Source organism: Carettochelys insculpta, chromosome 30, assembly GCF_033958435.1.
Source record: "Carettochelys insculpta isolate YL-2023 chromosome 30, ASM3395843v1, whole genome shotgun sequence".
In the NCBI taxonomy this organism is placed as follows: Eukaryota; Metazoa; Chordata; order Testudines; family Carettochelyidae; genus Carettochelys; species Carettochelys insculpta.
The window spans coordinates 9,336,184-9,359,730 of NC_134166.1; the positions used below are offsets into that span (position 1 = coordinate 9,336,184).

General features: G+C 58.6%; 1 protein-coding gene across 1 annotated transcript in view; it reads left to right on the top strand.

The window, feature by feature from the left end:
• NECTIN4 (nectin cell adhesion molecule 4) overlaps positions 1-23,547 on the top strand; it is a 40,802-nt gene that overhangs the window by 12,559 nt on the left and 4,696 nt on the right. Inside the window, exons 2-8 of the mRNA XM_074980699.1 lie at positions 13,827-14,180; positions 14,706-14,996; positions 15,384-15,504; positions 19,299-19,450; positions 20,548-20,695; positions 21,891-21,969; positions 22,556-22,657. Coding sequence (XP_074836800.1) covers positions 13,827-14,180; positions 14,706-14,996; positions 15,384-15,504; positions 19,299-19,450; positions 20,548-20,695; positions 21,891-21,969; positions 22,556-22,657 — 1,247 coding nt within the window. The remainder of the gene's footprint in view (positions 1-13,826; positions 14,181-14,705; positions 14,997-15,383; positions 15,505-19,298; positions 19,451-20,547; positions 20,696-21,890; positions 21,970-22,555; positions 22,658-23,547) is intronic.

A 23,547-nucleotide genomic window follows, 5' to 3' on the forward strand; every position in this document is an offset into this window, starting at 1 on the left:
CACTCTGTGCGCCTGCTGCCCCGGGCCAGGGCAGAGCCAGGGTTTGAGGGCCCCGCGGCTGTGCGCCGTTGACCGTGTCCTAGTCGTCAGTGGCAGGGGCAGGGTGGGGCGAGGCAGATGCAGTGTCTGAGCTTACGCCAGTCTGGCTGGGCCAGTGGTGTGGTATTTGCATCTCTCTGGGTAATCTGCACGCACACAGAGCACAGATTCACACCAGTTCACGTCAGTGTCTTCTCGCATGTCCATTAGCACAGCTGTTCTCGTGCACGTGCTGCTTGCACACCTGCATGGCACAACCTGGACACACCTGGCTGCTGGGTCTCTGCTGGGTGCACTCGGCTGCACCCGTGTGGATTTGCACGTGCACGGACTTTGTACGCAGAGGTATGCAAGCAGCTGCGCACACTTGTGGACTTGTGTAGTCATCCAGCTGTGCCAGCGTGTGGCCTGTGTATTCACGCAGGCACACGTGCGTGAGCACGGCTGGGTGTGCGCTCACACTGGTGTGCGTGCACACCTGCTTGCAAGCCCACACCCTTGTGCTGTTACATGCACGTACAGTCCTGGGCCGTGCATGGAGCACACACAGCGCAGCTGCTCCCAGACGTGGGTGCAACGGGGCAAGTCCCGCTCCCTCTGGCGACCTCCCAGCCTGGGGTCCCGAGAATGGAGAGGGGTGGGGTGAGGAGACTTCCGGCCTTCTGCTGCTCTAGCTGCCCCCACTGGACTGCCAGGCCCAGCCCGGGAGCTGCCCACAGGTGCCAGACTGGACAGGGTGGCAGCTGTTCCCTGCCCTGGCTCCTCCATGTGCTTCTCAGCCCATGGGGACCTGCTGGGGTGGGCAGCTGGTTCAGCTGATGCCTGTTGCCATTGAGCAAATTGTTGTGGATCTGTCCACAGCCCACGGAAGCCCGATGCAGTCACTTGTGCAGGTGGCCCCTGCGGATGCCCAGGCCTTGTGCCCACAGGGGTCTCCAGGAGCAGGCATTTAAAGCAGCCCCCAAGCACAGGGGCAGCAGGAGAAGCAGTATCACCCACTGACCTCTCTGGAATTCTGGTCCCCCCCACATGCTGCCTGGCACAGGGATGGAAGCACCTGGTGATTTAGAGATAATTGGAGATACACATCTCCTAGAGCTGGAAAGGACCTGGGGAGGTCATCCAGTCCAGTCCCCTGCCCTCTTGGCAGGACTAAGCACCATCCCTGGCATCTATTTGCCCCAATCCCTAAATGGCCTCCTCGAGGATTGAGCTCACAACTGTGAGTTTAGCAGGCCAATGCTCCAACCACTGAGCTATCCCTCCCCCCAATATTTTGACCCCTGGACGTTTTGGTCTCTATCCAACCTCATCCCCTACCTGCATCTAAGCCCCCAGTGCTCTGCCCAGCCACTTGGCACTGGTGTTCCCTTTAATTTTTAATATCCATGGGTGGAATAATTGTTGTTCTGTGCACCGAGGCATGTACAGATGTGCACCACCCATGGAAACACAGGCTGCTGGCTGTGGGCACTCTGCTAATCAGCTGGGCAGCACCTGAATCTCTCCTGGATGGTGGCCCAAGTGCTTAGCTTATAGGGAACAGTGCCCAGCACCTCGGGAAGGGCGTGGGAGAATCCATCCACGTTCAGGGGCTGTGCAGGACCTAGCCCGGCCGCAGCAGTGGGAGACCCGGGACTTGGCATTTCCAGGTCTGTGCTGGAGCATCCACACTGCCTTGTAAACTTCGGCTTCCCCAGCTGGGCCGTGTCTCAGAGCCATGCTAACGTGTCCACACTGCCCTGCACGGACCTTCTCGCTCTGACTCCTAGCTAGAGCCGTGTCCACGCTGCAGGATAGCAGGGTGGACCCCTGGTCTCAGCAGGACTTCAGCTCTGACCCACGTCCTGGGTGCTCGCTGCCCCAAGTTGCTGATGTGGGAGTGGATGGAAGCGCAGCTGGGGCTCATGCCTGCGTCCGAGCCCAGTGCAGTGAGACGTGCAGACACCCCCATAAAGTGCTCGCGATCACCTGGTGCCTCCGGCTGGGTGGGAGTGAAGCGACAGGGTTATAATGCAATGGGTTATTTATTGCTCTCTTTCAGCTGGAGAAGACAGGGCAGGGCTGGGGACCGTGGGCAGCACTCGCAGCGGGTCGGAAGTAACCCAGCTGTCTGGGACGCTCTGTTGGGCAAGGAAAGTCTCTCTATTCGGGGTTTGTCCAGCACCAGGCCATGGGGTATGACAGGGAGCCGGGAGCTACCCTATTACATCTAACTGGTAATGGTCAGTGGGGACTGGGTGTCGGTTTGGGATAGATATGCAGTGCCGTAATACACTTAAATAACAATGTACAGCACCTGGCACACTGGGGGGCCTGGTGTAGGACTGGGATGCATATGCACTACTGTAAGGCACTTAAATAATAATGTACAGCCCCTGGCACAGTGGGGTCCTGGTCTGTGAATGGGGTGGCCAGGTGTTACTGTAATACAAATAAATAATAAGAGTTAAGAAATTAATACTTTGGGTTTTATTTCCCAGGTTGCAGGTGTGGGGTTATAGACACTGGAGCTTGAGGGCTTCAGTAGAAGTGTTCAGCATGAAAACGAGACAGGCTTTTTATACCACGACCTATTCCCAGAGGCCAGAGCTATTGCATGGTGTGCAGCGCCTGGCACAATGGGCCCTGAGCTCGGTTGGGGTCTGTGCAGCACCTGGCGCCATGGGGCTCAGTGCTCGGGAGGAGTCCCCAGCTGCTACCAGAATGCATGGAAATAAGAGCCACGCTGCAGGAAAATCTTTGCAAGGGGAGGAGTCCACTGTGATGCTTCAGGGCAGCTCCCCAGGGGACAGGAAGAATTCCCTGCCGGTGATGCTAGGTTCTTCATGGCCCCGTCCAAGGCGAGGATCTCAAAGCACTTTGCGGCGGTTGAGTCACTAGGGAAGGAGCTGCAGCAGGGACATTTCCCCCAGTTTACAGATGGGGAAACTGGGACACAGAGAGGAACAGCGACCTGTCCACAGACGGGGTAGAGTGAGATGCAGAACCCCAGGACTCCAGCCCACCCCCAGAGTAGTCTTTGACGTGGGGCTGCATACAAGTCTCACCACTTACTTGCCCTGGGGTAAATCAGGAGTGGTGTAAGTGAGAGGGAAGCCCGGGTAAAGGTGTGGGAGGTTCCAGCCAGAACAGGGCAGCACCCCGCTGTCTCGCTGGCTGGTTTCCCATGCTAACCACCAGGCTACACTGTCTCCCTGGCTCTGCCAAGCACACGGGGAGAAGGGCGTTACAGGGACTGGGCTGTGGGATTAGAGGGGACTGTGGAGTGTCTAATGGGGGCTCACATGTGACCTAATACCCCTCTGCTGGCATGGGAGAAGGCCAGGGCCAGGCCCCCAGCACCCTTTTCACAGCAGGGTCGAGGATGAGCCAGGAATCCCCAGGCACCTGGGCCCGCCCCTGTTTATGTGCCAGGCTGGGGTGGTTCTGTTTACAGCAAGCTGGGCTATGGCAACAACAAGGGAGCAGGGCAGCCCTGCAGGGCCGCACAGGCTGGGCGAGCCGTTGGTGCCGCTGGGCTTCCTGCGGATGACAGTCAGGGCCTTGCCCAGGTTCATGCATCACAGGAAGGGGACGGGCTCCCCCCAGCAGGAACCTGGCCTTGCCTTCCCGTCTGCCCTCTGCTTACATGCACGCAGGTGGCGTATGTGGAGCATGGCCTGCATTCCTCTGCAGGGCCGCGCGGGCCACCAGCCATGGGAAGGTGACGGTGGATGGGGAAACTGGAGCCAGCTTGGTTTACAGTTCCCTGGCTGGGGCACGCAGCCACGTCTCTGGCCCTGGGGATGATGGAGGCTTGATTGCCCCACTCTGGGCGGGCCCAGCCTGCTGCAGTCTCTGCTCGCAGGGCTGTTGCTGCAGGCAGATGGGAGCGCTGAAGCACGGAGTCTTCCCTTGCAAGACATGCGAGTGCCTCCCCGGCTAGCACGCTGGTCGATGTTCCCTGCGGTGCCGCCGACTGCCCCATGCCCCAAGGCGCCCCCTGCTGGGAGAGGCTAACTCGGAGCCTCCCTGCAGCCTGTGCTCCTGCCCGGCACCGCACAGCGCCCCCTGCTGGAACCAGCTGCGCTCTGGCTAAACCAGCTCCAGTTCCAGCTGCTCCCAGCTGGGGTGCTCTCAAGTCTGGTCTGGTTTTGCTGGTGCGGCCAAGGCCCTGGGAAGCAGATCCAAGGGCTGGGACTGGACCAGTTTCCATTCCCTCCTGGACTGGCTGGGGGCATCTCAGCATTGCAGCCAGCAGGGGATGAGAGGGTTAAAGGAAAGTGACCTGGCGGAGATCTGGTTTTTCTGGTTCAGCGGCTCCTTTCTCACGCACTGGGGAGCAATTCCTTTTGATTCACCCAGTTTTGGTGGAGACGCCCCGGGGGGACAGGCTGCCGGGGGAGCTGGCTCCACAGCTGGCTGGAACACACTCACCCAAAGGGCTCTTTGCTCCAGATCGCCAACCAGCAGCTGGATCAGGGCTGGGGCGTAAAAAGTGCGGGAGAAGCCAAGGGCTTGGAGCTCATTCTGAGCACCTGATAGGACCTGAGTTCAGGGGGGCGCAATTCCTGCTCTGGGGTGTGGCACTGGAGGCCACTTCCTGCGCAGGGTGTTGCATGATGTCACAGAGTGCTGCTGACGCATGGTGCTATCAGCTCAGCCAGGGCGGCGCTGGATTTCCAGCAGCCTCTCTGGCTGTCACTGTACCAGCCCTCATAGGGCCAGGAGCTGTGCCTGGCGGGGGGCCACCCACGTCCTGATGCTGGCACCTGCTCCTGGTTACTGACAGTTTTGTTTAACTCCTGCAGAGCGACTGCTTGTGCAGTTCACGGCAGGCCAGCTGAGGACCCCCAATGACCCAGCCCTGCTTGGAAATCTCCCTCTGGGGCTGAAAGGGGCCTTTCACATTAAGCTAACACTGTCTAAGTGCCTTCCACACGCCAGCCAGCCACGCCGTTTTGAAACCACAGCAGTGGGTAGCGGATGGTGCCCATGGGCTATGCGTAGCGTGGCATGCTGGCTTCCCTTTGCAAATCTCTTACAGCAAGTCACAGGGACTCAGGCGCCGTATTCACTTGGAAACACCTACTGCACATCTACTGCCTCTTCAGGCATGAAAATACCTTTAAGGTTCTGGCCAAGGTGGAATCCAGCCTCTTCTGCGATGAGGGGCAGGGAGCTGAGGTCTAGTTGTTATTGACTGAGCCAAGAAAGATGCGGATAGGTAGAGACAAAATCCCTGCCTGTGGAAAGTGAGCCGTGCGCCGGCCGGGGTGACCGAGAGCAACGTTGGCCAGGTCGGAGTGCACCGGCCGGACCCAAGAGAGTTGGGGAGACGCTTTTTCATTCAACTTGCTTCACTGACCAGTCTCTGCAGGCTCCTGATATGCCCTGTGGTTTGGGCTTGGTATGGACTCATAAACTCGGAAGGCTGGAAAAGACCTCAAAAGGTCACTGAGTCCAGCCCCCTGCCCAAAGCAGGACCAACCCCAGCTAAATCATCCCAGCCAGGGCTTTGTCAGGCTGTGCTCTGCACCTGAGCTTGGGCCCTTGTGCTAGTGAAGGACTTCGGGCTCGGATTCTTGCTCCTCTGCAAGGAGGTTAGAAGGGACCGGCTGGATGTGAGAGCGTTGGGAGGGTGCGGTGAGTAGGAGGGGAGTTCCAGCGTGCAATGGGGGGGCATTGGGGCGCCCATATCTGTGGCGCCAGAATGGGGATTCTGGGCCAGTGAGGAAGGTGCATGGAGGGACGCAGGGTCAGAGTTAAGGGTAATATGCACAACCGAGCGTTTTCAGCCGTTTTCACACAAGATCCTCTGCTGCCATGGGGCATTTAGTTCCGGGACACGTCCTCAGCTGGGGCAAAGATCTGAGCCAACAGGAGTGCTGGTTGGATGGGACTCTTGCCATGGCCTCTGTTTCTGAGCCTCCAGAAGCCACTGTCTGGCTGAGCACAGCTTTTAACGCCCTGCTGTCATGGGGCATGCGGCAGGTTGGCTTTTCCTCTGGTACCTACCGCAGGGAGGCTTCCTGGGCTGAGCTCCCTTTGCACTCTGTGGTGGGCTTGGCAGAACGCTGGCCGGCGTATCCCAAAATCAGTGGGGCTGGGTCTCTCACTTGCCAGCTGGTCAGTTCAGCAGGGAGGAGGGGCTAAAAAAATGGACCTGATCCTGAGAGGTGCCAGGCACCCAGGGAAGTTGCTGGTGCTCTCAGGTTTATGGCCTTGGGTCCCCTCTGCCCTGCCCCATAGTAGTCTGTGCTCTGCTGTGGGGCATGTGATGAAAGGCAGGGGAAGGGGCAGGGGTTGTGGGGGGAGGGGCAGAGGTTGGGGGTGGGGCTGGAGAGCCCCCCTCTGGGCAGCTTATTCCATCATTGACCACTAGGAGGTTTCTCGTGCCTCCAGCTGGATGCTGTTGGATGGGATAGTGGGCTAGATGGGCCCCCGCTCTGGCATGTCTTGTGTCCCTTTCTACTGAATGAAGGGGTACATTGAGCAGCCTCATTCCCCCAGCCCTCACCCCGTGGCTCTGGGCACTGCCATAAGTGGCTCCAGAGGGCCCTAGCCGGGAGGTTGGGCTCCTTGCCCAGGTTCCCCCAGGGCATGCTGGGCCATTGGAGGTGCCTGCAAAAGGTCCCTTTTCTTCTCAAGGTAACTACAGCCTGCTCTGTCCAGGTGCATGCTGGGAAACACACTGGGGTGGCTAAAGGAACTCCCCTGGCTGGCAGCAGTAGTGGACTCATAGCCTTGTCAGTGGGCCGGCCATTAGAGGGCCACAAAGACCCACCCTTCCTAGGGATGGTTGAGGAGCACCTAGGGGCACTGGGGAGCAGTAGTACTGGCTGCCCTGTTGACACAGTGGGCCTGGCTCACTGTGCTCTAGGTCAGTACGTGTGGGGAAAGAACAGGTTTTCTTGCCAGGTGCTTTGGGTGCTATTCTGGAGGTGCTGGGGCCATGAGAACAGAGCGCGTGAGGGGCGGTGTTCCCTATAATTGTGCATTTGTGCGACCCCACAAGAAAAATTCACATGGGGCCCAGCTGATTAGCAGAGAGCCCACACGTGGTTTATACGCGTGGTGCACATTTCCACAGGCCTCAGTGCACATAAAATTATTCTGTGCATGGGTGGGAAAGATTAGCGGGAAAGATGGGGAGGGGCGATGCTAGGTTTGCAACACAGTGTCGGGGGCAGCCAAAAACAGGGCGTTTGGGTGAGCGAGTCACAGAGCTGCAGGTTCTGAGGCAGAAAGGACCACTGGGATCATCTGGTCACATCCCCTGCCAGAGACCAGGAGATACGGACAGACTGTATTCATCTCCTTTTTACCTGCTCTGTGTTAAGCCTAAATAGATCCAGCTCCTGGAGTGTGTTACTGTTACAGCAGTTTCCCACCCCTTTAATTGTTCCCGTGGCTCTTCTCTGATCCCTCTTCAATTTCGCTACTTCTTGAGTTGCCAGCGCCAGAGCTGAGCACAGGATTCCAGCTGAGGTCACACCCAGGGTAAAATCACCTCCCTGCTCATAGTTGAGATTTCCCTCTTTGTGCACTGCAAGATCACATCAGCCCCCTTTGGCCACAATGTTGTACGATCCACCCCCACTCCCCAACCTCATTCTGAGGCCCTACTTCCCAGGGAGCACAGGTGGAAGTGAGGAAGATGCATGAGGGATGTAGGGTCAGAGTTAAGGGTAATGTGGGAAGCCATGCATGTGCAGCCTTCACACAACACATCAAGCAATGGTTTTTAAGGCCAGGCGTGACAAAGTCCTGGCTGGGATGATTTAGTTTGGGTTGGTCCTGCTTTGGACTTGATAACCTCCTGAGGTCTCCTCCAGCTCTAGGTTCTCTGAGCCTGTTTCAGGAGCATCCAGGCTGTAGGGTCAGCATGGAGGCCTCCCAGGGCTCCATAGCTGTTCTGGAGCAGGTAGGGTGAGGCACCAGCCAGACAACTCCCCATCCCCCTCTGCCTGCACCATCCTAGCACGTTTCCCAGCAAACCGCATGGATATGAAGGCATCAGAATGCCTGGGCAGGCTGCCCAGCCATAAAGGGGGCATAACAGGACTGGGGCTGATGAACGAAGCAGGAATAGGGCTGATACCAGGGAAGGGCAAAGAATGGAGCCTATTCATTACTAATCCTCCGCTGGCAGCAGAGCCCCAGGGGCCCTGAGAAAGCGTCTCTGAAATACACAGGGAAGCAGCGTGTTCTAGTGGGTAGAGTACTAGATGGGCACGTAGGAAGCCAGGCTTCCGTTCCCAGCTCTGCTATTGGCTTGCTGGGTGACAACGGATGAGTCACTTCCCCTCCCGAGCCTCAGTTTCCTCATCTGCAGCCTAGCAACAGTAACACTCCCCTGCTTTGGAAAGTGCTTTGAGATTGACCCTGAAAAGGGCTACGTAGGGGTTAGGGTATGGACACTGTCACCTATTGACTGTTGGCATCACTTGTACACAAGACACGGCTGAGATCAGGGCCCCAGTGTCCCAGGATCTGCAAAGATCCCGACCCAGCTGCTCAGACCCTCACAAGAACCGGGGAGAGCCCCAACACTGCAAAAGGCTGCGAGTGTCTGCACTTCTTGGCAGGGTCCTGATGTTGCTGGACAGCTGTTGGCTTCTGTGGAGTAGCGGCAGTGGGCATCTGTCCCCAGGGATGGCGCAAGAGCGCGGATGACGGAGGCGCTGGCGTGGCTGGGCTCTCTGTTGCCCAGGAATCTCACAGCTGTGTTTTCTTTCCTGGAGGTTGAGCAAACACAGGCTGTTGACACCAGCCCTGGCATGTTTGCTGCCCGGCTCTGGGCTGTGTGCCACTGGGGGCGCTGAGGCAGCAGGATGCCTGGTTTCGATTCCAGCTCTGTGCTGGGCAAGTGAAGCCTTTCACTCTGCCTCTGTAAGATGAGGGCAAACCTGACCCTGCTGGTGGGGTGGGCGTTGGTATGTTATTGGCAGGGGCTGTATGGGGCAGAGAGGTATTGTAGTGCATAAGGCTGGAGTGGGGTGGGAGATTGTGGGGTTTTGCAGCATGTGATTGGGCGGGACGTGGGGGTTTGCAGTGTGTGATTGGATGGGATGTGGGGGTTTGCGGTGTGTGATTGGGTGGGATGTGGAGGTTTGCGACGTGCGCCATTAGGCGGGACATGGGGTTTTACAGTGTGATTGGGCGGGATGTGGGGGTTTGCAGTAGGTGATTGAGCGGGATGTGGAGGTTTGTGGTGAGTGTTTTGGTGGGATGTGGGGTTTGCACTTTGCAGCTAGTGTCAAACCTTGGCCCCGTCAGTCTTTGGAGATTTTGCCGTTGAGATTTTCCCCCCAGCAGCTGCCCCAGGCCCAGCCCCAGGGCGGGGGTAAGTTTCCCATGGGTGCACCGGGGCAGTGCACAATATTGGCAGCCACAGTTTCAAAGCCTCCAACTTGGAGGTTTTCCATTTCACTCCAAACTATCGGGTCCCTCCAGGGAACACGCTATTCCTCTGCTCCGCCCATGCAGGTCTGACCCTTTCACACACACCCTGGCGCTGGCCTGGTCTATCCAATGCACCCAGCAGTGGATGGGGATCCCACTTATATTCAATAGTGAGATCTGTGATTCATTCTGTGGACTAATTACATTAAGCCAATCGGCCTCATTGCTGGTCCCTGAGTGGACAATTCATGTAACTGATTAATAGCGCACGAGCTGTATATGTGATTTACATACCCTGTGACCTGGCTGATTGTGGGAGAAAATGCCAACTACTAATGGGCTCGTTAGTGGAGAAAGGCAGGACAGGAAGGAATGGCTGGAATTTAAAGGAAGGTGAGGTCAAATTAAAAATCAAGGCTGAGCCTGAGGGTGATCGATCAGCAGAACAAACTCCCAAGAGAAGAGGTGGGTTCTCCGTCTTGTGGAGTCTTCAGATACCGAGCAGAAGCTCTTCTGGAAGATGCACTGTAGCCAAACACAAATTATTAGAGGGAACTGGAATTTGCAGGCCTGTGCTCAGGCATGGGCAGTGGGGGAACGCACAGCTAGGGAAGGCAAGCCCAGCCAGCTCCTCCCACCCTGAAGCTCCACCTCTTCCGCCCTTTGCAACCTTCCGTCCTTCCTCTACCTCCCTTCCCCCTCACCTGGAGCCAAGACATGCTTGACCCCAGCCCACCCAGTTGGCCAGGGACCTGGGGTGCCACACCATGGCCACAGCTTTGGCTGGCAGCCAGAAATTGTAGGCAATTTTTGCCTTCCCTCGGCCACGTGACCCACTGCCCATGTGCTCAGGCATGACTGGATGGTGACAGAATTCCTCCAGCACGTCAAATAACAATTACAGCCTGAGCATTCCACCCTCTGCTAGTCATGAGGGGGGTGGACTCATCCCTAGGACAGCGCACTTCAGTGCTGCGATGGGAGGGTCCAGGGGCCTTTGGGCCTTTCACCAAATCTGTATTTTAAAAACAAATAATAAATAAAAGTTGGGTTGAGTTTTTCTGGTGCCATTTTTCACTCCATCAGATCTAATTCTGAAGGTGATTACAAACCCCACCACTTTGCAGCTCGCTGGAAGTCAGCACGGTGTCCTAGGAATGACTCGTAAGAAATATAAAAGCAGCAGGGAGGAAGGGTGTGGGTTTTTCTAAAGCAAAGTGGCACTTGGAATCCCAACGGCTGGAGGGCTGTTCTAAATCTAGAACCTCTGGAGTTCAGATGGGCAAATCTAGAACCCATGCTGAGGGACTGGGGCATTCTAGAGCCTTGTGCTCTCCAGGGTTCCGTGCGGGATCCCTGCTGCACAGTTGGTAAATCTGGATGACTAGTGTCAACATGCATCACTCTAGAGATGCTGAATTTACACCAGCCGGGGACTTAGCCCTTGATTCCCAGTAGGTGACTCTCTGACCACTTATTGTCAATGGTTTTTAATTGTAACAAAGCAACTTCCCCATGAGCAGCTGCAGGCCAAGTGGCTGTTAGCAGGAGGGTGGCGCTAACTGCTCCCTGGCTACTGGCTGGAAGTGCTGTATTTCTGGCCCGGCTTTGGGACCTGTCCCTTGTCCTGTGTGAGTTGCTCAGCTGGGAATGGTGGGGGTGGACAGGTGCCGGTGGCTGCGATGTTGGATGGGTGGAGGGATCTGCCTGAGCCCGAAGAGGTGACAGTCCTGGCACCTGGGAACTGCACTGAGCCCCATTCAGAAATTTCCAGGGAAGCCACCAAGGAAGGAGGGAGTGCCTGAGCCCCTCCAGAGCGGCAGGACTCTCCCTGCCTTGGCTCAGCTCCAAGCTGGTCTCCTGGGATGGGGGTGAAGGGGAGGCTGCAGCGAGGAGTGGAGGGGCGTGGAATCTGCACAAGCTGCTGCACAGTCCCTGGTATCTGAGCAGGCCGGTTTATCTGGACTCACTGGCCTGTCTGCTTCCCCAGAGGCAGCCACATTCCTCCGCTGGTGGCTCAGGCTGGAGAGAGGCCAGGCCTGAGCCCAGTAAGCCCTGCTCCTGCACCAGGCAGCAATCCACAGAGGTGTGTGCTGCAGGCCAAGCCACGTGGGAGGGAATTAGATCCGACTCAGGACACACGGGCGCTCCAGCCTCATGCTTCAGGGCAGGGCCTGATGCCAGCTGGGGCCAGGAAGAACTGAGTCATCTCCACCCCCCACGGGGTGGCACTGTACATGGCAGGTTGTTGGCCATCCTTTATTTATTGTGTATATTGCCAGGGCACCAGCCCTGGGCCAAGCCCCATGGTGCAGGCGCTGTATGTTATATAGTGTAGGAGTATTATGGTAAGGGCTATTGTGACAGGCATGGTTATTATTTATTAGATGTAATACGGTAGCACCTACCAGCCTCAGCAATGGGCCAGGCTGCATGGCACAGGTGCTGTGAATTCTTTATTAGGTGTATTACGGTAGCACCACCTGGGCACCCAGTCGCTAGCTGGGGGTACAGAAGGGAGACTGCCCCATCCCTGAATCCAAAGCTGACAGTGTGAGTGTGAGACAAGAGACAACAGCTGGACACAGATGGGTGGGGGAGCAAGGTAAGCGCACCCAGATGGGGAGCCGGGACATCTGGGTTCAGCTCTGGGGATGGGGTGGGGACTGGTGGTTAGAGCCCGGGCGGATAGAAGTCAGGACTCCTGGGGCGGAACCCCAGCTCTGGGGTGGTGTGGGGATCAGTGGTTACAGCAGAGGGGTCTGGAAGTCAGGACTCCTGGGTTCTGTTCCCAGCTCAGGGAGGTGCTGTGGTTAGAAGAGGGGCCTGTGTAGGGTCAGGCACTACATGTTGCAGGAACGCAGCTTTTGTCCGCTCCCTTTGGTGCATGGAGCCAAGCGTCCTCCCCCAACCAGTGCTGCAGAAAATGGTGTTAGCCCCTCCATGGCACATGGCCCATTTCCTGGGACCTGGGCCAGGCAGGAGGCTGGGCGAGGTGATCACAATGGTCCCTTCTGTGCTTAGAAGCTGGGGGATGCCTGGCCCAGCAACCGCTGCTTTGACTTGGTGCCATGATTCCTTTGTGCTTCGGGTGAAGAGATGACCGTTCTGCCGCCTTTGGAGACCCTTTTCACCCCGTTGCTCTCGCTGACTCCGCTCTGCGGGCCCATCCTGTGAGATGCAGGTGCCAGCAGGGTGGGTGCCCAGGGGAGCGGGGCAGCAGGGGTACAGACCCACCACGTAGCTGGCACAATGCCCAGGGAACCGACCCAGAGGATGCCCACTGTCAACACAGGGTTGGCACAACAGCCGCTTAGTGGGTTGGGTATGCACGGTGCTGAAGGGCGCGTGGTGCTCAGGCACTGAACAGCCCGGAGTGTCTTGTGGGCACAGCACAGACGTCTCCTGGTTCTTCTGCCGATTGGCTGAGTGACTTTGGGCCCGTGCCCCAGTTTCCCCGATTGTAGAATGGAGTTGTTGACTCTGGTCTCAGAGAACTGCATCCCTGGACAGCAGGGCCCCAGAATGACAGTCTTCGTCCTGTCTTTCCCACCTGCCCTCTGACGAGCTCCCAAGGGGGCTGGGACATCCATGTTTGCCAGGAGGGGAAACTGAGGCACAGAGGCCCCCAGGTTGGGTAGGACCAGCACCATATCTGTTTCTGGACCAGCTCAGACGGCTGCATCCTTGGAAGAGCTGAGGGTGATTTAGGGTATGCCCAGGGCATTCTGGGAGCTGACCCACTGTGTGTGGACCCCCTCTAGTCGGGGGTTTGTAAGCAGCTGTTGCCCATCCTCAGGGCTGTCAAGTGTTCAATCACACAAGCACCTTGCCATGTCCTTCCACTGTGGCTCCACCCCTGGCCCCGCCCCTTCCCTGAGGCTCCACTCTGCTTTGTCCCCCCTCCATCCTTTGGTCGCTCTCCCCAGGATGGGGCAAGGGGTTGGGTGTGGGCTCTGGGCTGGGCCTGAGGGATTCTGAGTTGGGGAGGGGGCTCTAGGCTGATCTTGGGCCAGGGGGTTGGAGTGCAGGGTGCTGGCTCCAGCCAAGTGGCACTTACCTCAGAGGGCTCCCAGGCGGCCACCCAGCATAGCTAAGGCAGGTTCCCTGGCCCTGTGCCACTCATGGAAGTGGCCGTTTATGTCCTTGCAGCCTCTAGGGGGCGAGGTCTCCACATGCTGCCCCCAGCACCGTTTCCACAGCTCCCATTGGTTGAAACTACCGGCCAATGGGAGTTGAGGAATCAGTGCTCAGGGTGGGGGCAGAATGGAGACCCTCGGTCTTCAGTGGGTAAGCAGAGAACTTCCCCCTCCCGGATCCTGGCATAGGACTGTGTGTCTGTGGGGTGAGGGTCTCCCCTGCCTGGGAGTTAACCCCTCCCCTTCTGGTGCCGGCAGGGTCCCTGGCGGGGGTGCTGGAGATGGAGCAGAGCGTCACGGCGGTGCTGGGCCAGGACGTGGTGCTGCCCTGCCGCTACCGGGCACAGGAGGGCGAGAAGGTGGTGCAGGTGACGTGGCTGAAGCAGGGGGCCGGCGGGCAGAACGTGGAGCTGGCGGTGCTGAACTTGGAGTACGGCGAGCACGTCCAGGAGCCCTATGCAGGGCGGGTGCTGCGCTGGGCGCCGGGGCCGCTGGAGGACGGCGCCATTCTGCTGAAGAACGCTGTGCAGGCCGACGAGGGGGCCTACGAATGCCGCCTCATCACCTTCCCTTCAGGCAACTTCGAGGGCAGCATGACGCTCCATGTGCTGGGTGAGGGGCCCTCCTGGGGGGAGCTGAACCTGTTTGGGGGCCCCCTGGAGCATGAGCCCTTCTGCAGGGCAGCAGTCAGGCCCCACTGGCCCCCCAGGACAAGAGCTGGGCCTCTGTGGGGCCCCGGGAGGAAGGCAGGCACCTAGCTGGGCCTCTGTGGGGCCCCGGGAGGAAGGCAGGCACCTATCTGTGCAGGGCTCCATGGGGTGGGGCAGTAGCCAGGCTGTGAGGGGCAATAGCTGGGCTGTGCAGGGGCTGGGATAGGAGACAGCAACCAGATGACATGGGGGGGACCCCACGGGGATGTGCTAACTCTGGGCAGCTTGGGACCCTGGGGGTGGGGAGTTGCTGCCAGGGGCTCTGGGGGACCCTGAAAGGATGCAAGTTCCAGGCTGCTTGGGGTCCCAGGGGTCAGGGCAGTAGCTGGGTTGTGCAGGGGTTGTGTGGGACCCTGGGGGTGCAGCTTGGATCCCTGGTGGGGGCTGCCCTTTCCACCCCCTTCACTCCTCTGCATTCTGCCTGCAGTGCCCCCGCTGCCGACCCTGAACCCCGGCCCCCCGCTGGAAGAGGGGCAGGGTAGGACACTGGCTGCCTCCTGCACTGCCGAGGGCAACCCCGTGCCCACGGTCACCTGGGAGACGCAGGTCCGCGGCACCAACAGCACCCGCCGCTCCTCGCACCCCCGCTCGGCCTCCGTCACCAGCGAGTTCTTCCTGGTGCCCGGGCGCAGCATGAACGGCCAGGAGCTCACCTGCGTCGTCAGCCACCCGGGGCTGCAGCACGAGAAGAGGCTCACCCACGTGCTGAGCGTCGCCTGTACGTCCCAATGGCAGGCTGCGGGGGAGAGCCTGGCGGGGGACATGGAGTGGTGGCCCCCTAGGCAGCTGGCATGGGGGGCTGAGACTCATTGGGGGGTACCGTGGGGCAGTGGAGGGGCACAGACCCCTAAAGGGAATGGCCATGGGGTAGGATAGTCATAGGCCCCCTGAGGGATCTGCCCACCACAATGGGGGGATGAAGTCCCTGTGGGGCAGGGCTAAAGGGGAACCCCTGGCCCTGTGGGGTTAGTTGAGGGGTTCGGGGTGCCCAGACTGAGGTGGGGGTGGGGTGACTGCTGGAAAGGCAGGCTGGGGGGCGAAGGTGCCCAGCATCCGGGTGATTCTCTCTCTCTCCCGCTCACGATTGCTGCCCTTCCTCACCCAGATCTCTCGGACGCCTCGGTGCGAGGGCACGAGGAGGAGGAGGACTGGCACGCGGGCAAGGAGGGCGCCTCTCTGAAGTGCCTGGGGGAGGGCAACCCTCCGCCCACCTACAACTGGACCCGGTATGTGTAAGCCCCCTGTTTGTGGGCGGGGCTCCCCCCCCACCCCCACAGCTTGGCTCCCAGGGCTGGGGAGGAGTAGGACTGGCCTGTGAGCCTCCCTCAGGGCCTGGAGGAGGCTTGGGTGGCTCCGGTGGGAGCTGAGCCAAAGCAGGCTGTGTGTAGCAGAGTTGAGCCTGGCTGCAGACTCCATGGAGCAGAGCCTCTTAGAGCTACATGTTCGCAGAGCTTCTCCTGCTACTGAAGCAGCAGAAGTCCATGTTCTGGCACTGGGGGTTCCAGGTTCGACTCCTGCCGACAGCCGGCTCACGCTGAGGCTCGGAGCTCCAGGGAGGGCTGTGCTCCGGGTCAGAGGGCCAGTCGGTGGCTACCCTGGGCCAGTCGGTGGCTACCCTGGGCCAGTCAGTGGCTACCCTTCCTGCCCAAGCCATAGGCCTGTCTGTGTTCCCAGCAAAGCCGGCAAGTTGGTGAGCTAGAATCTTAGACTGGGAAGGGATCTCAAGAGATCATCTCGTTCAGTTGCCCGCGCTCATAAAGGAACACAGCATGACCAAGGCCAGGGGTCAGCAACCACCAATCCGGGTGGCACAAGTGGCACATGAGCTGATTTTAATCAGCATGCCAGGCAGGAGCTCAGCCTGCTCCCCGATGCAGCCGGGAGCTTGCTCACAGCCAGGCCGCCCGTGGGTTAACAAAAGACCAGCTAATGCTCCCAACCGCCACCTCAGCGCTGAAGCTCTGCATCTGCATGGACTTGTGAAGGAGGCTGTTGTAAGCAGTGACCTTACAAAGCATCACCGGCATTTGGATCATCCATAGTGTCAAAAGGTCACATTTCAGCACTCCGCCTTGGCAAGGTGGCTGACCCCGACCGTGGCCATCCCTGACCAGGGGTTGTCTAACCAGCTCTGAGCAATCTCTAGTTGACTGGTGTATTCGGCATTTCAGCTGGTTAGTTGTAGCTGGGTTGTTTGAGGTTTGCCAGGGCCAGGAAGTGCTCCCCAGCCCGGCCATGATTTCACACAGGCAAGACCCTGGCCGCTGGGACTGCAAGGCTGTGAGCTTCCCCAGAGTGGTGCCCTCTCACTCCAGCCTGCAAAACTGATTTCACCTCCTCCTTCTCCATGTTTGCCCTCTCCAGGAGTGTTGTCAAACAAGACATGAGAAGTAATTCTTCCACACTGTGCTCATTTGGCCTCCGTTGAAGTATTGCGTCCAGTTCTGGGCACCACGTTTCAGGAAGGATGTGGAGAAATTGGAGAGGGTCCAGAGAAGAGCAACTAAAATGATTAAAGTTCTAGAAAACATGACCTAGGAGGGAAGACTGAAAGAACTGGGTTTATTTAGTTTAGAAAAGAGAAGACTGAGAAGGGACATGATCGTGGTTTATGAGTACCTAAAAGAGGGTTACAAGGAGGAGGGAGAAAAGTTGTTCTCCTGGGTGTCTGAGGATAGGACAAGGATCAATGGGCTTAAACTGCAGCAAGAGAAGTTTAGGCTGGACATTAGGAAAAGCTTCCAAATGGTCAGGGTGGTTAAGCACCAGAATAAATTACCTAGGGAAGTTGTGGAATCTCCATCACCGGAGATATTTAAGAGCAAGTTAGGTAGACACCTGTCGGGGATGGTCTAGAAGATGGTGCTTGGCCCTGCCATGAGAGCAGGGGACTGGATGTCATGACCTCTTAAGCTCCTTTCCAGTTCTAGTGTTCTATGACTCTATTGTTCCATGACGACTCTTCCAGCCATGGCTGGATACCCCTTGCCTGGTCCCCGACCTGTGGCCGCTGCATTCCCAGCCAAGAACCCTCGTGATCCCAGGGGTTAGGAATCTGGGAGTCTGGAGGGCACAGCTCCCACGGATCCATTCAAAAGGAAACTCTGTTTTCCATAAACCCTGAGTCGTTGCTTAGCCATGTCCATTGCCTTGGGTGCCCGCGGGGCTGCAGGGACCAGATGGGACATGCTGCAGGTCTCTGGAGGCAGCCTGGGGTCAAATGCACCTGCACAGGGGAGACACGAAGGGACAGCAGTGGGGAGAGCGGGGCCGGCAAGGCTCTGCCCTGGAAGTGGGACTGGCCACGGCCTGCTAGGAGAGGGCATTTGCCTGGGAGTCCTGGGCCTGTGCTGTTAAAAGGAGGGCACCTGGCACTGTGGGCTGCTGGCCTGGGTCAGCTTGTGAGTGGCCGTGCACTGGACGCGCGACGTACTCAAGGGCTGGAGCTTTCTCCCCACGCTGCCGCCGAAAGCCAGGCAGGGAACGTGGTGGGGCGTTGGGGAAACCCTCCTCCTCCATTCTCCTGCCAGGGCGCCATGGGCATCGCATCCGGGGCACCTTCTGAGCTGGGGAGGGGCCCCAGTGCCAAGCCCCGGGGGGCTCTGTGACTTGAACCTCTGGGTCCTTCCCTGTGGGTCCCAAGCCCCCTGCTGCACGGCGGGCAGAAAAAGGGCCAGAGGGACACAGTTTTCCCAGCAGAACAGCGACCAAAGAGTTCATAGAGCCGGGAGGCCAGGCAGAGGGATGAGGGAAAGGACCAGTGTGGGTGGTACCGGACGGAGGGGTTCTCAGTGCATGGCCAGGTGTGTATGGGCCAGGGGTACCTGTAGTGTGTGTGTGTGTGTGTACCTGGGTTTGCATGGGTATATGTACTCGTGTGTGTGTTCACCTGGGTGTAGATGTGTGTAACCCAGGTTTGTGTGTGTTTTTATGTTATCTAGGTTTGTATGCATGTGTGTACCTAGTTTTGTGTGTATTTGCGGTTGCGTGTACCTGCATTTGTGTGTGTGTTACCAGGTTTGTCTATGTATGTTCGTGTTATCTAGGTGTGTGTGTGTGTTCTCCAGGTTTGTGTGTGTATATTACTTGGGTTTCTGTGCATGTTTACACCTAGGCTTGCGTTAGTGTATTACCTGTGTGTGTGTGTGTGTGTGTGTGTGTGTGTGTGTGTGTGTGCGCGCGCGCATATTTTCCAGCTTTGTGTGCAGGTCTTTCCCTGGGTTTGCATATATGTGCTCCAACCTGAGTCTGTGGGTGTGTTGTTGTGCACAAACTTGTACGTTTGCTTTTGGGGTCTGGTTGTGTGGCTGCATGTTTTTGTATTTGTCCACATGTATGTGCGTCCATGTGTGCACGTTTGAGGGCTGGTGCCTGTACAGTCTGTGTGCACATATGGGTTTGGGGAGATGACTTTTGGGTGTCTATGGGAATCTCTGTGTGTGTCAGGCGTGTGCTTGTGTTGGGGTCCTTGCGTTGCATGTGTGTGTGTCCCTCTGTTCCAATGCGTGTGTGTTCGTGCGTTTGCACGTGGGCTGGAACTGGTGGCCCAGGTCAGGCCAACTCAGCCCCGGTGCCGTGACGCAAGGAGCAGCGTGGCGTGTCGGGCCGTGTCTGGGCAGGCCTCTGCATTGGGCTCCGACAGCGGTTCAGCTGCACAGGAGCCGTGGGAAAAGGCAGGAGGCCTTTGATTTCAGCACCTTTTGTTCAGGGTGTCACTGCCGGCCCCACCCACCCAGCACACCTCCCGCTGCCTGTCTGGGCACGTCGGCCTGGGAGGTACCCGATGGCGGGGGGCTGTGGGGGGGGCAGGGCAGGTCTGGGGGTGTCTGTCTGTGGCTCTCATGTCTGTCCGTGTGCCTCGCCGTGGCTGTGCCTCTGTCTCTGCGCCCGTTTCCCATCCAGGGTTCTCAACTTGCCCCATAGGGCCCCCCCTTAACAGACACTCCCTGCAGCGCGGATCCCTACTGCAGGGCCATGACGGGAGCTGGGGTTGCCTTGACCCTGACTCTTTGCCTCCCAGGCTCAATGGCCCCATGCCAGAAGGAGCGAAGGTCAAGGGGGCCACCCTCCTCTTCCAGAGACCCCTCACCTCCGACGACACAGGCGTCTATGTCTGCCAGGTCACTAACAGGTTTGCAGCCAAGGAGGTCCGGGCCAGCATCAGTGTTAAAGGTAGAGTCTGGGGCTGGCGGGTGGCAGCGCCCCCTGGGTGGGGTTAGTGGGGTCCTGGTGGTAAAGGGGCTTGGCTTTGGTAGCCAAACGAGGACTGCTGGGAGCAGACACACACTGGGGCGCCCATGGAAGAAGTACCCAGAAAGTTACTTAAGTAAAAATGCAGCTGTTTTCACTTTTGGGTACTTGATTACAAGAAGGACGTGGGGTGTGTGCGTGTGCGTACTTTTACTCAAGCAGCTTTCCAGAGGGGCCCCAATGACTTGTACTTAAGTACATCCCCCCTCCCTGGCAAGCAGCTGCACTTTTAGTCAAGTAACTTTTTGGTGACTTTTTCCACCTCTGATGGGGCTCCTCAAGGCTGGCCTGGAAGGTGGGGAGGGGGCTGTTACCGTGCCCACCTGTTACTGGTACAATGAGAGCATCAGCCCTAGGGCCTTTGCATGTGAGTCCAAATGCAGCGCCGTTGGGCTGGGATACGCTCCCTCTCCTTGGGTCTGAGCTCTCCTGTGGGGCTCTGCCTGTTGCAGCCTCCCTGCCCAGCACTGCTCAATAGCCACGAGGGTCAGAGCTTGGCTCCGTCAGATGAGGCAGTGATGGCGATTCAGCAGGGAGGGCTGGTCCCCGAGCAGTGCTAAGGGGCGCTGTGCTGCCAGGGGTGTGGCGGGGAGAGCCTTAACCTTACAGAATAGATTGGCTCTTCAGAGCTAGCACCAGCAAGGGATGATAACTAAACATCAGGTATCCATCTGTCCATCCATCTATCCACCCAGCAACCCATCTATCTGTCCAGCTATCTAACAACGTGTATGTCCATCTGTCCACCCACTCTTCCACCCATCCATCAGTCCATCCATCCATCATCTGTCCACTTATCCTTCCATCTCTCCATCCATCCACCTATTCACCCTTCCACCTGTCCAGCTATCCAACCCAACATCCGTCCATCTAAAGTACCCATCTGTCTCTCTGGCCTGATGCCTCGTCTAGCCCTGGCCTCCAGGTTCCTGCCAGCCCACTCCCAATGCTCGGACACTGGAGGAGCTGTGCTCCCATGGCTGCTGTCTCAGCCTCTCCCTGTCTGTCTCCACCGGCAGAGAGCGAGCTTCAGAACGTGGATGTGGTCTCGGCCTCGGTGGTGGTGGTGGGCATCATCGCGGCCGTGCTGCTCTGCCTGTTGGTCCTGGTTGTTGTGCTCATGACCCTTTACCACCGACGGAAAACCAGGCTCATCTCCGAGAAATAGTAAGAGATGGAACGGGGTCAGGGGGAATCGTCCAACCCTCCTCACCTGGTCTCACTGGCTCACCTCCAAAAAGTCCCTGCTAGTGTTCCCTGTAAGCTGAGCAATTGGGGGTCCACCCACAAGAGATTTAGGTGCCTCTGAGATGATTGGCAGAGGGTCCACAGCCATCAGCCTATGTTTCTGTGGGTGGTGCACATTTGCACATGCCTCAGTGCACATAAAATTTATTCCACCCATGGATGGAAAAGTTAGAGGGGACTCTGGTCCCTGCATCCAAAAGGCTCCTTGGTGGGATCTACAGCTCCCCACCCCAGGTAGAAGAGCTGATACCCTGCACATGCCATTGCAGCAGGGAACCCGCCCCAGGGTGTAGCTTAGTCACTGTCCCTTGCTGGGTGGTGAGCCTCAGGCCAGGAGACCCAGCTCCCGAGCTGAGCCAGGGGAGCAGCAGGAAAGGGTGGGATGGGAGGCCCATGGGGTATCGTGAGACGGATGCTGCTGGCAACAGCTGTGCGCTGCAGAGAGCAGCTGGGCAAACTTCTGCCCCCCCCCCCCACTCGGCTGATGCCCCTCAACCCGAACCCCCAGCTATTGCAACTACCCCTTCCCCAGGGTGCAGTCCGGGCAGTTGTGCCACTAGGAAGCGACACATTCAAGCTACAGCCGCCCACTCCCTGCAAGGGTTGTGCCATGTTTCCAGCACTGGGTCTGGTATCACCTGGGAGTTGGTTTGACACAGGACTGGGGCTCGTGCAGGTTGAAGTGCTGATCTGCACTCCGGGGACACCCCAGCCCTGGCTTTACCCTGGTCAGTTCAGCCGCTGACTGTGACCTGGCCAGAGGGGACTCCTGAGGAGCCCTGCTTAGACAGACCTTGGTACAGGCCCTGCAGAAGGGCTCCTCTCTCCTCCTTGCCCTGACTGGCCCCTCCCCTGGGGCAGCCACCCAAACGCTGGCACCCGGATCCTGCCTCCAGCTGCTCCTGGTGGGAATCGAGCCTCAGGCTGCCCTTATCATTGCGCTAACCTCCTCCAGCTGGATAGAGGAGGCTGGGAGCAGAACTCGGGACCAGCCCTGGAGGTAGCTGGGCCAGTCCAGCCATGGGGTTTGATGACAGCACACAGCTCAGCCAGGCCACAGGACTGCTGGGGGTGACCAGGCCACTGCTCACCCTGGTGTCTCTTTGCCTGCCAGCGAGGAGGAGCTGACCCTAACCAGGGAGAATTCCGTCCGGCGCCTGTACTCCAGCCACGGCTCCAACGCCCGGAACCAGGTGAGGGGGCTGGAGAGCTGGGGAAGCCAATGGGGAGGGAGCAGGGCACCGCCAAGGGATGTGCAGCTGCCTTGCACGCTTAGCATGAATTTCCTCCCCATTTACAGGGGAGGGGGCTCAGCTAAGAGCCCAGCGCCCCCTGCAGGGAACGTCTGGAAACACAGGAGCGAGGTTTGGGGTTGTCGGGAGAATGGTCGATGGGGCAGCCCGGCCCTGGTGGGTGGAGGCCACTGGAGGCAGCTGCCCAGGGCAAAATCTGAACCTGAGTTCCTCTGGCACCAGGTAAAATTTCTGGGAGGCCGGGGGAATTCTGGCTGCACAGGCCCTGAGGGTGGGGGCAGATCCCGCCCCACAGGCGCCCTGCAGAGGTGGCTTACCCGTCCTGTGGGGCCACTCAGCTTTGGCGCAGCGCTCCCTGCAGTATGTTGGGGGAGCAGCCTTGTGCCTGGCACCACAGCATGGCTGACTCAGTGCCAGGGCTCAGGAAGCCTCACGAACTCAGGGCCGGTTCACCCTGCCTGGCTGGTGCTGGGAGGTGGCTGGGCTGAGGCATTCCTCACCCTCCCTGTGTGCCTCTGTTTTTCAGACAGAGGAAACCCTGCACCTGCGCGGAGACAGCCGGCCGGGCAGCCTGCAGGGGGACAGCCGGCCGGGCAGCCTGCAGGGCACCAGTATTTGCTCTGTCCTGGTGAGGCACAGCCCCGAGGGGCAGGAGTGGGACGGGGCTCTGGGACTTGGGGTATCTCTCCCCCAAGGAGCCTGGGCTGCTGTGGAGAGTGATGGGCCATGCTCCCACCCCACCGATGCACCTCCCCCTGGCCACAGCTAATGAGGATGGACCAAGGGGGCCGGTTAACAGGGACGTGGCTGGGGGGCACCTCACGTGAAGCCAGGGAGACACGAATTGTGATGTGGCCTGGTGCCCAGCAGCCTGGAAACCTGCCTCCCTCCGGCACTGGCTAGTGCTGCACCGGCCACAGGCCCTGGGGCATCTCCCAATGGTGGGGACAGGCCCTGCTCTGGGCAGTGGGTGCCACAGGCCTACCAAAACAGGCTCCCTGCTCTATCACACACATGGAGACACACTAGCTCACAGGCAAACATCCTCACCCCCTGCATGCACACTCGCTCACACGTCTTCACGCATGCACACTCACACGGATCTTGCACACTCCATCACAACCAGACATTCTCACACTCATCAGCTTTGTTCACACACATCTTCATGCACATTCAGTCACCCACATCCATGCACGCTGGCTCACACCCAGACATCCACACCCCGCAATCACACTCACTCACACACACTCACCCAGGTCCTTGCATGCTATATCACACCCAGACATCCTCACGCAGCCCCCCCACGCACGCTAGCACATGCGTGTTCACACACGCACATTCACACACATCCTCGCATGCTAGCTCACACCCAGACATCCCCACACGTGCCTCCCATGCACACTCACTCACACAGGTCTTTGCACGCTAGCTCACACCCAGGCATCCTGGCACACATGCATGCTAGTTAACCCACGCTCATTCACACAGATCCTGGCACGTGCAGGCTCACTCACACTC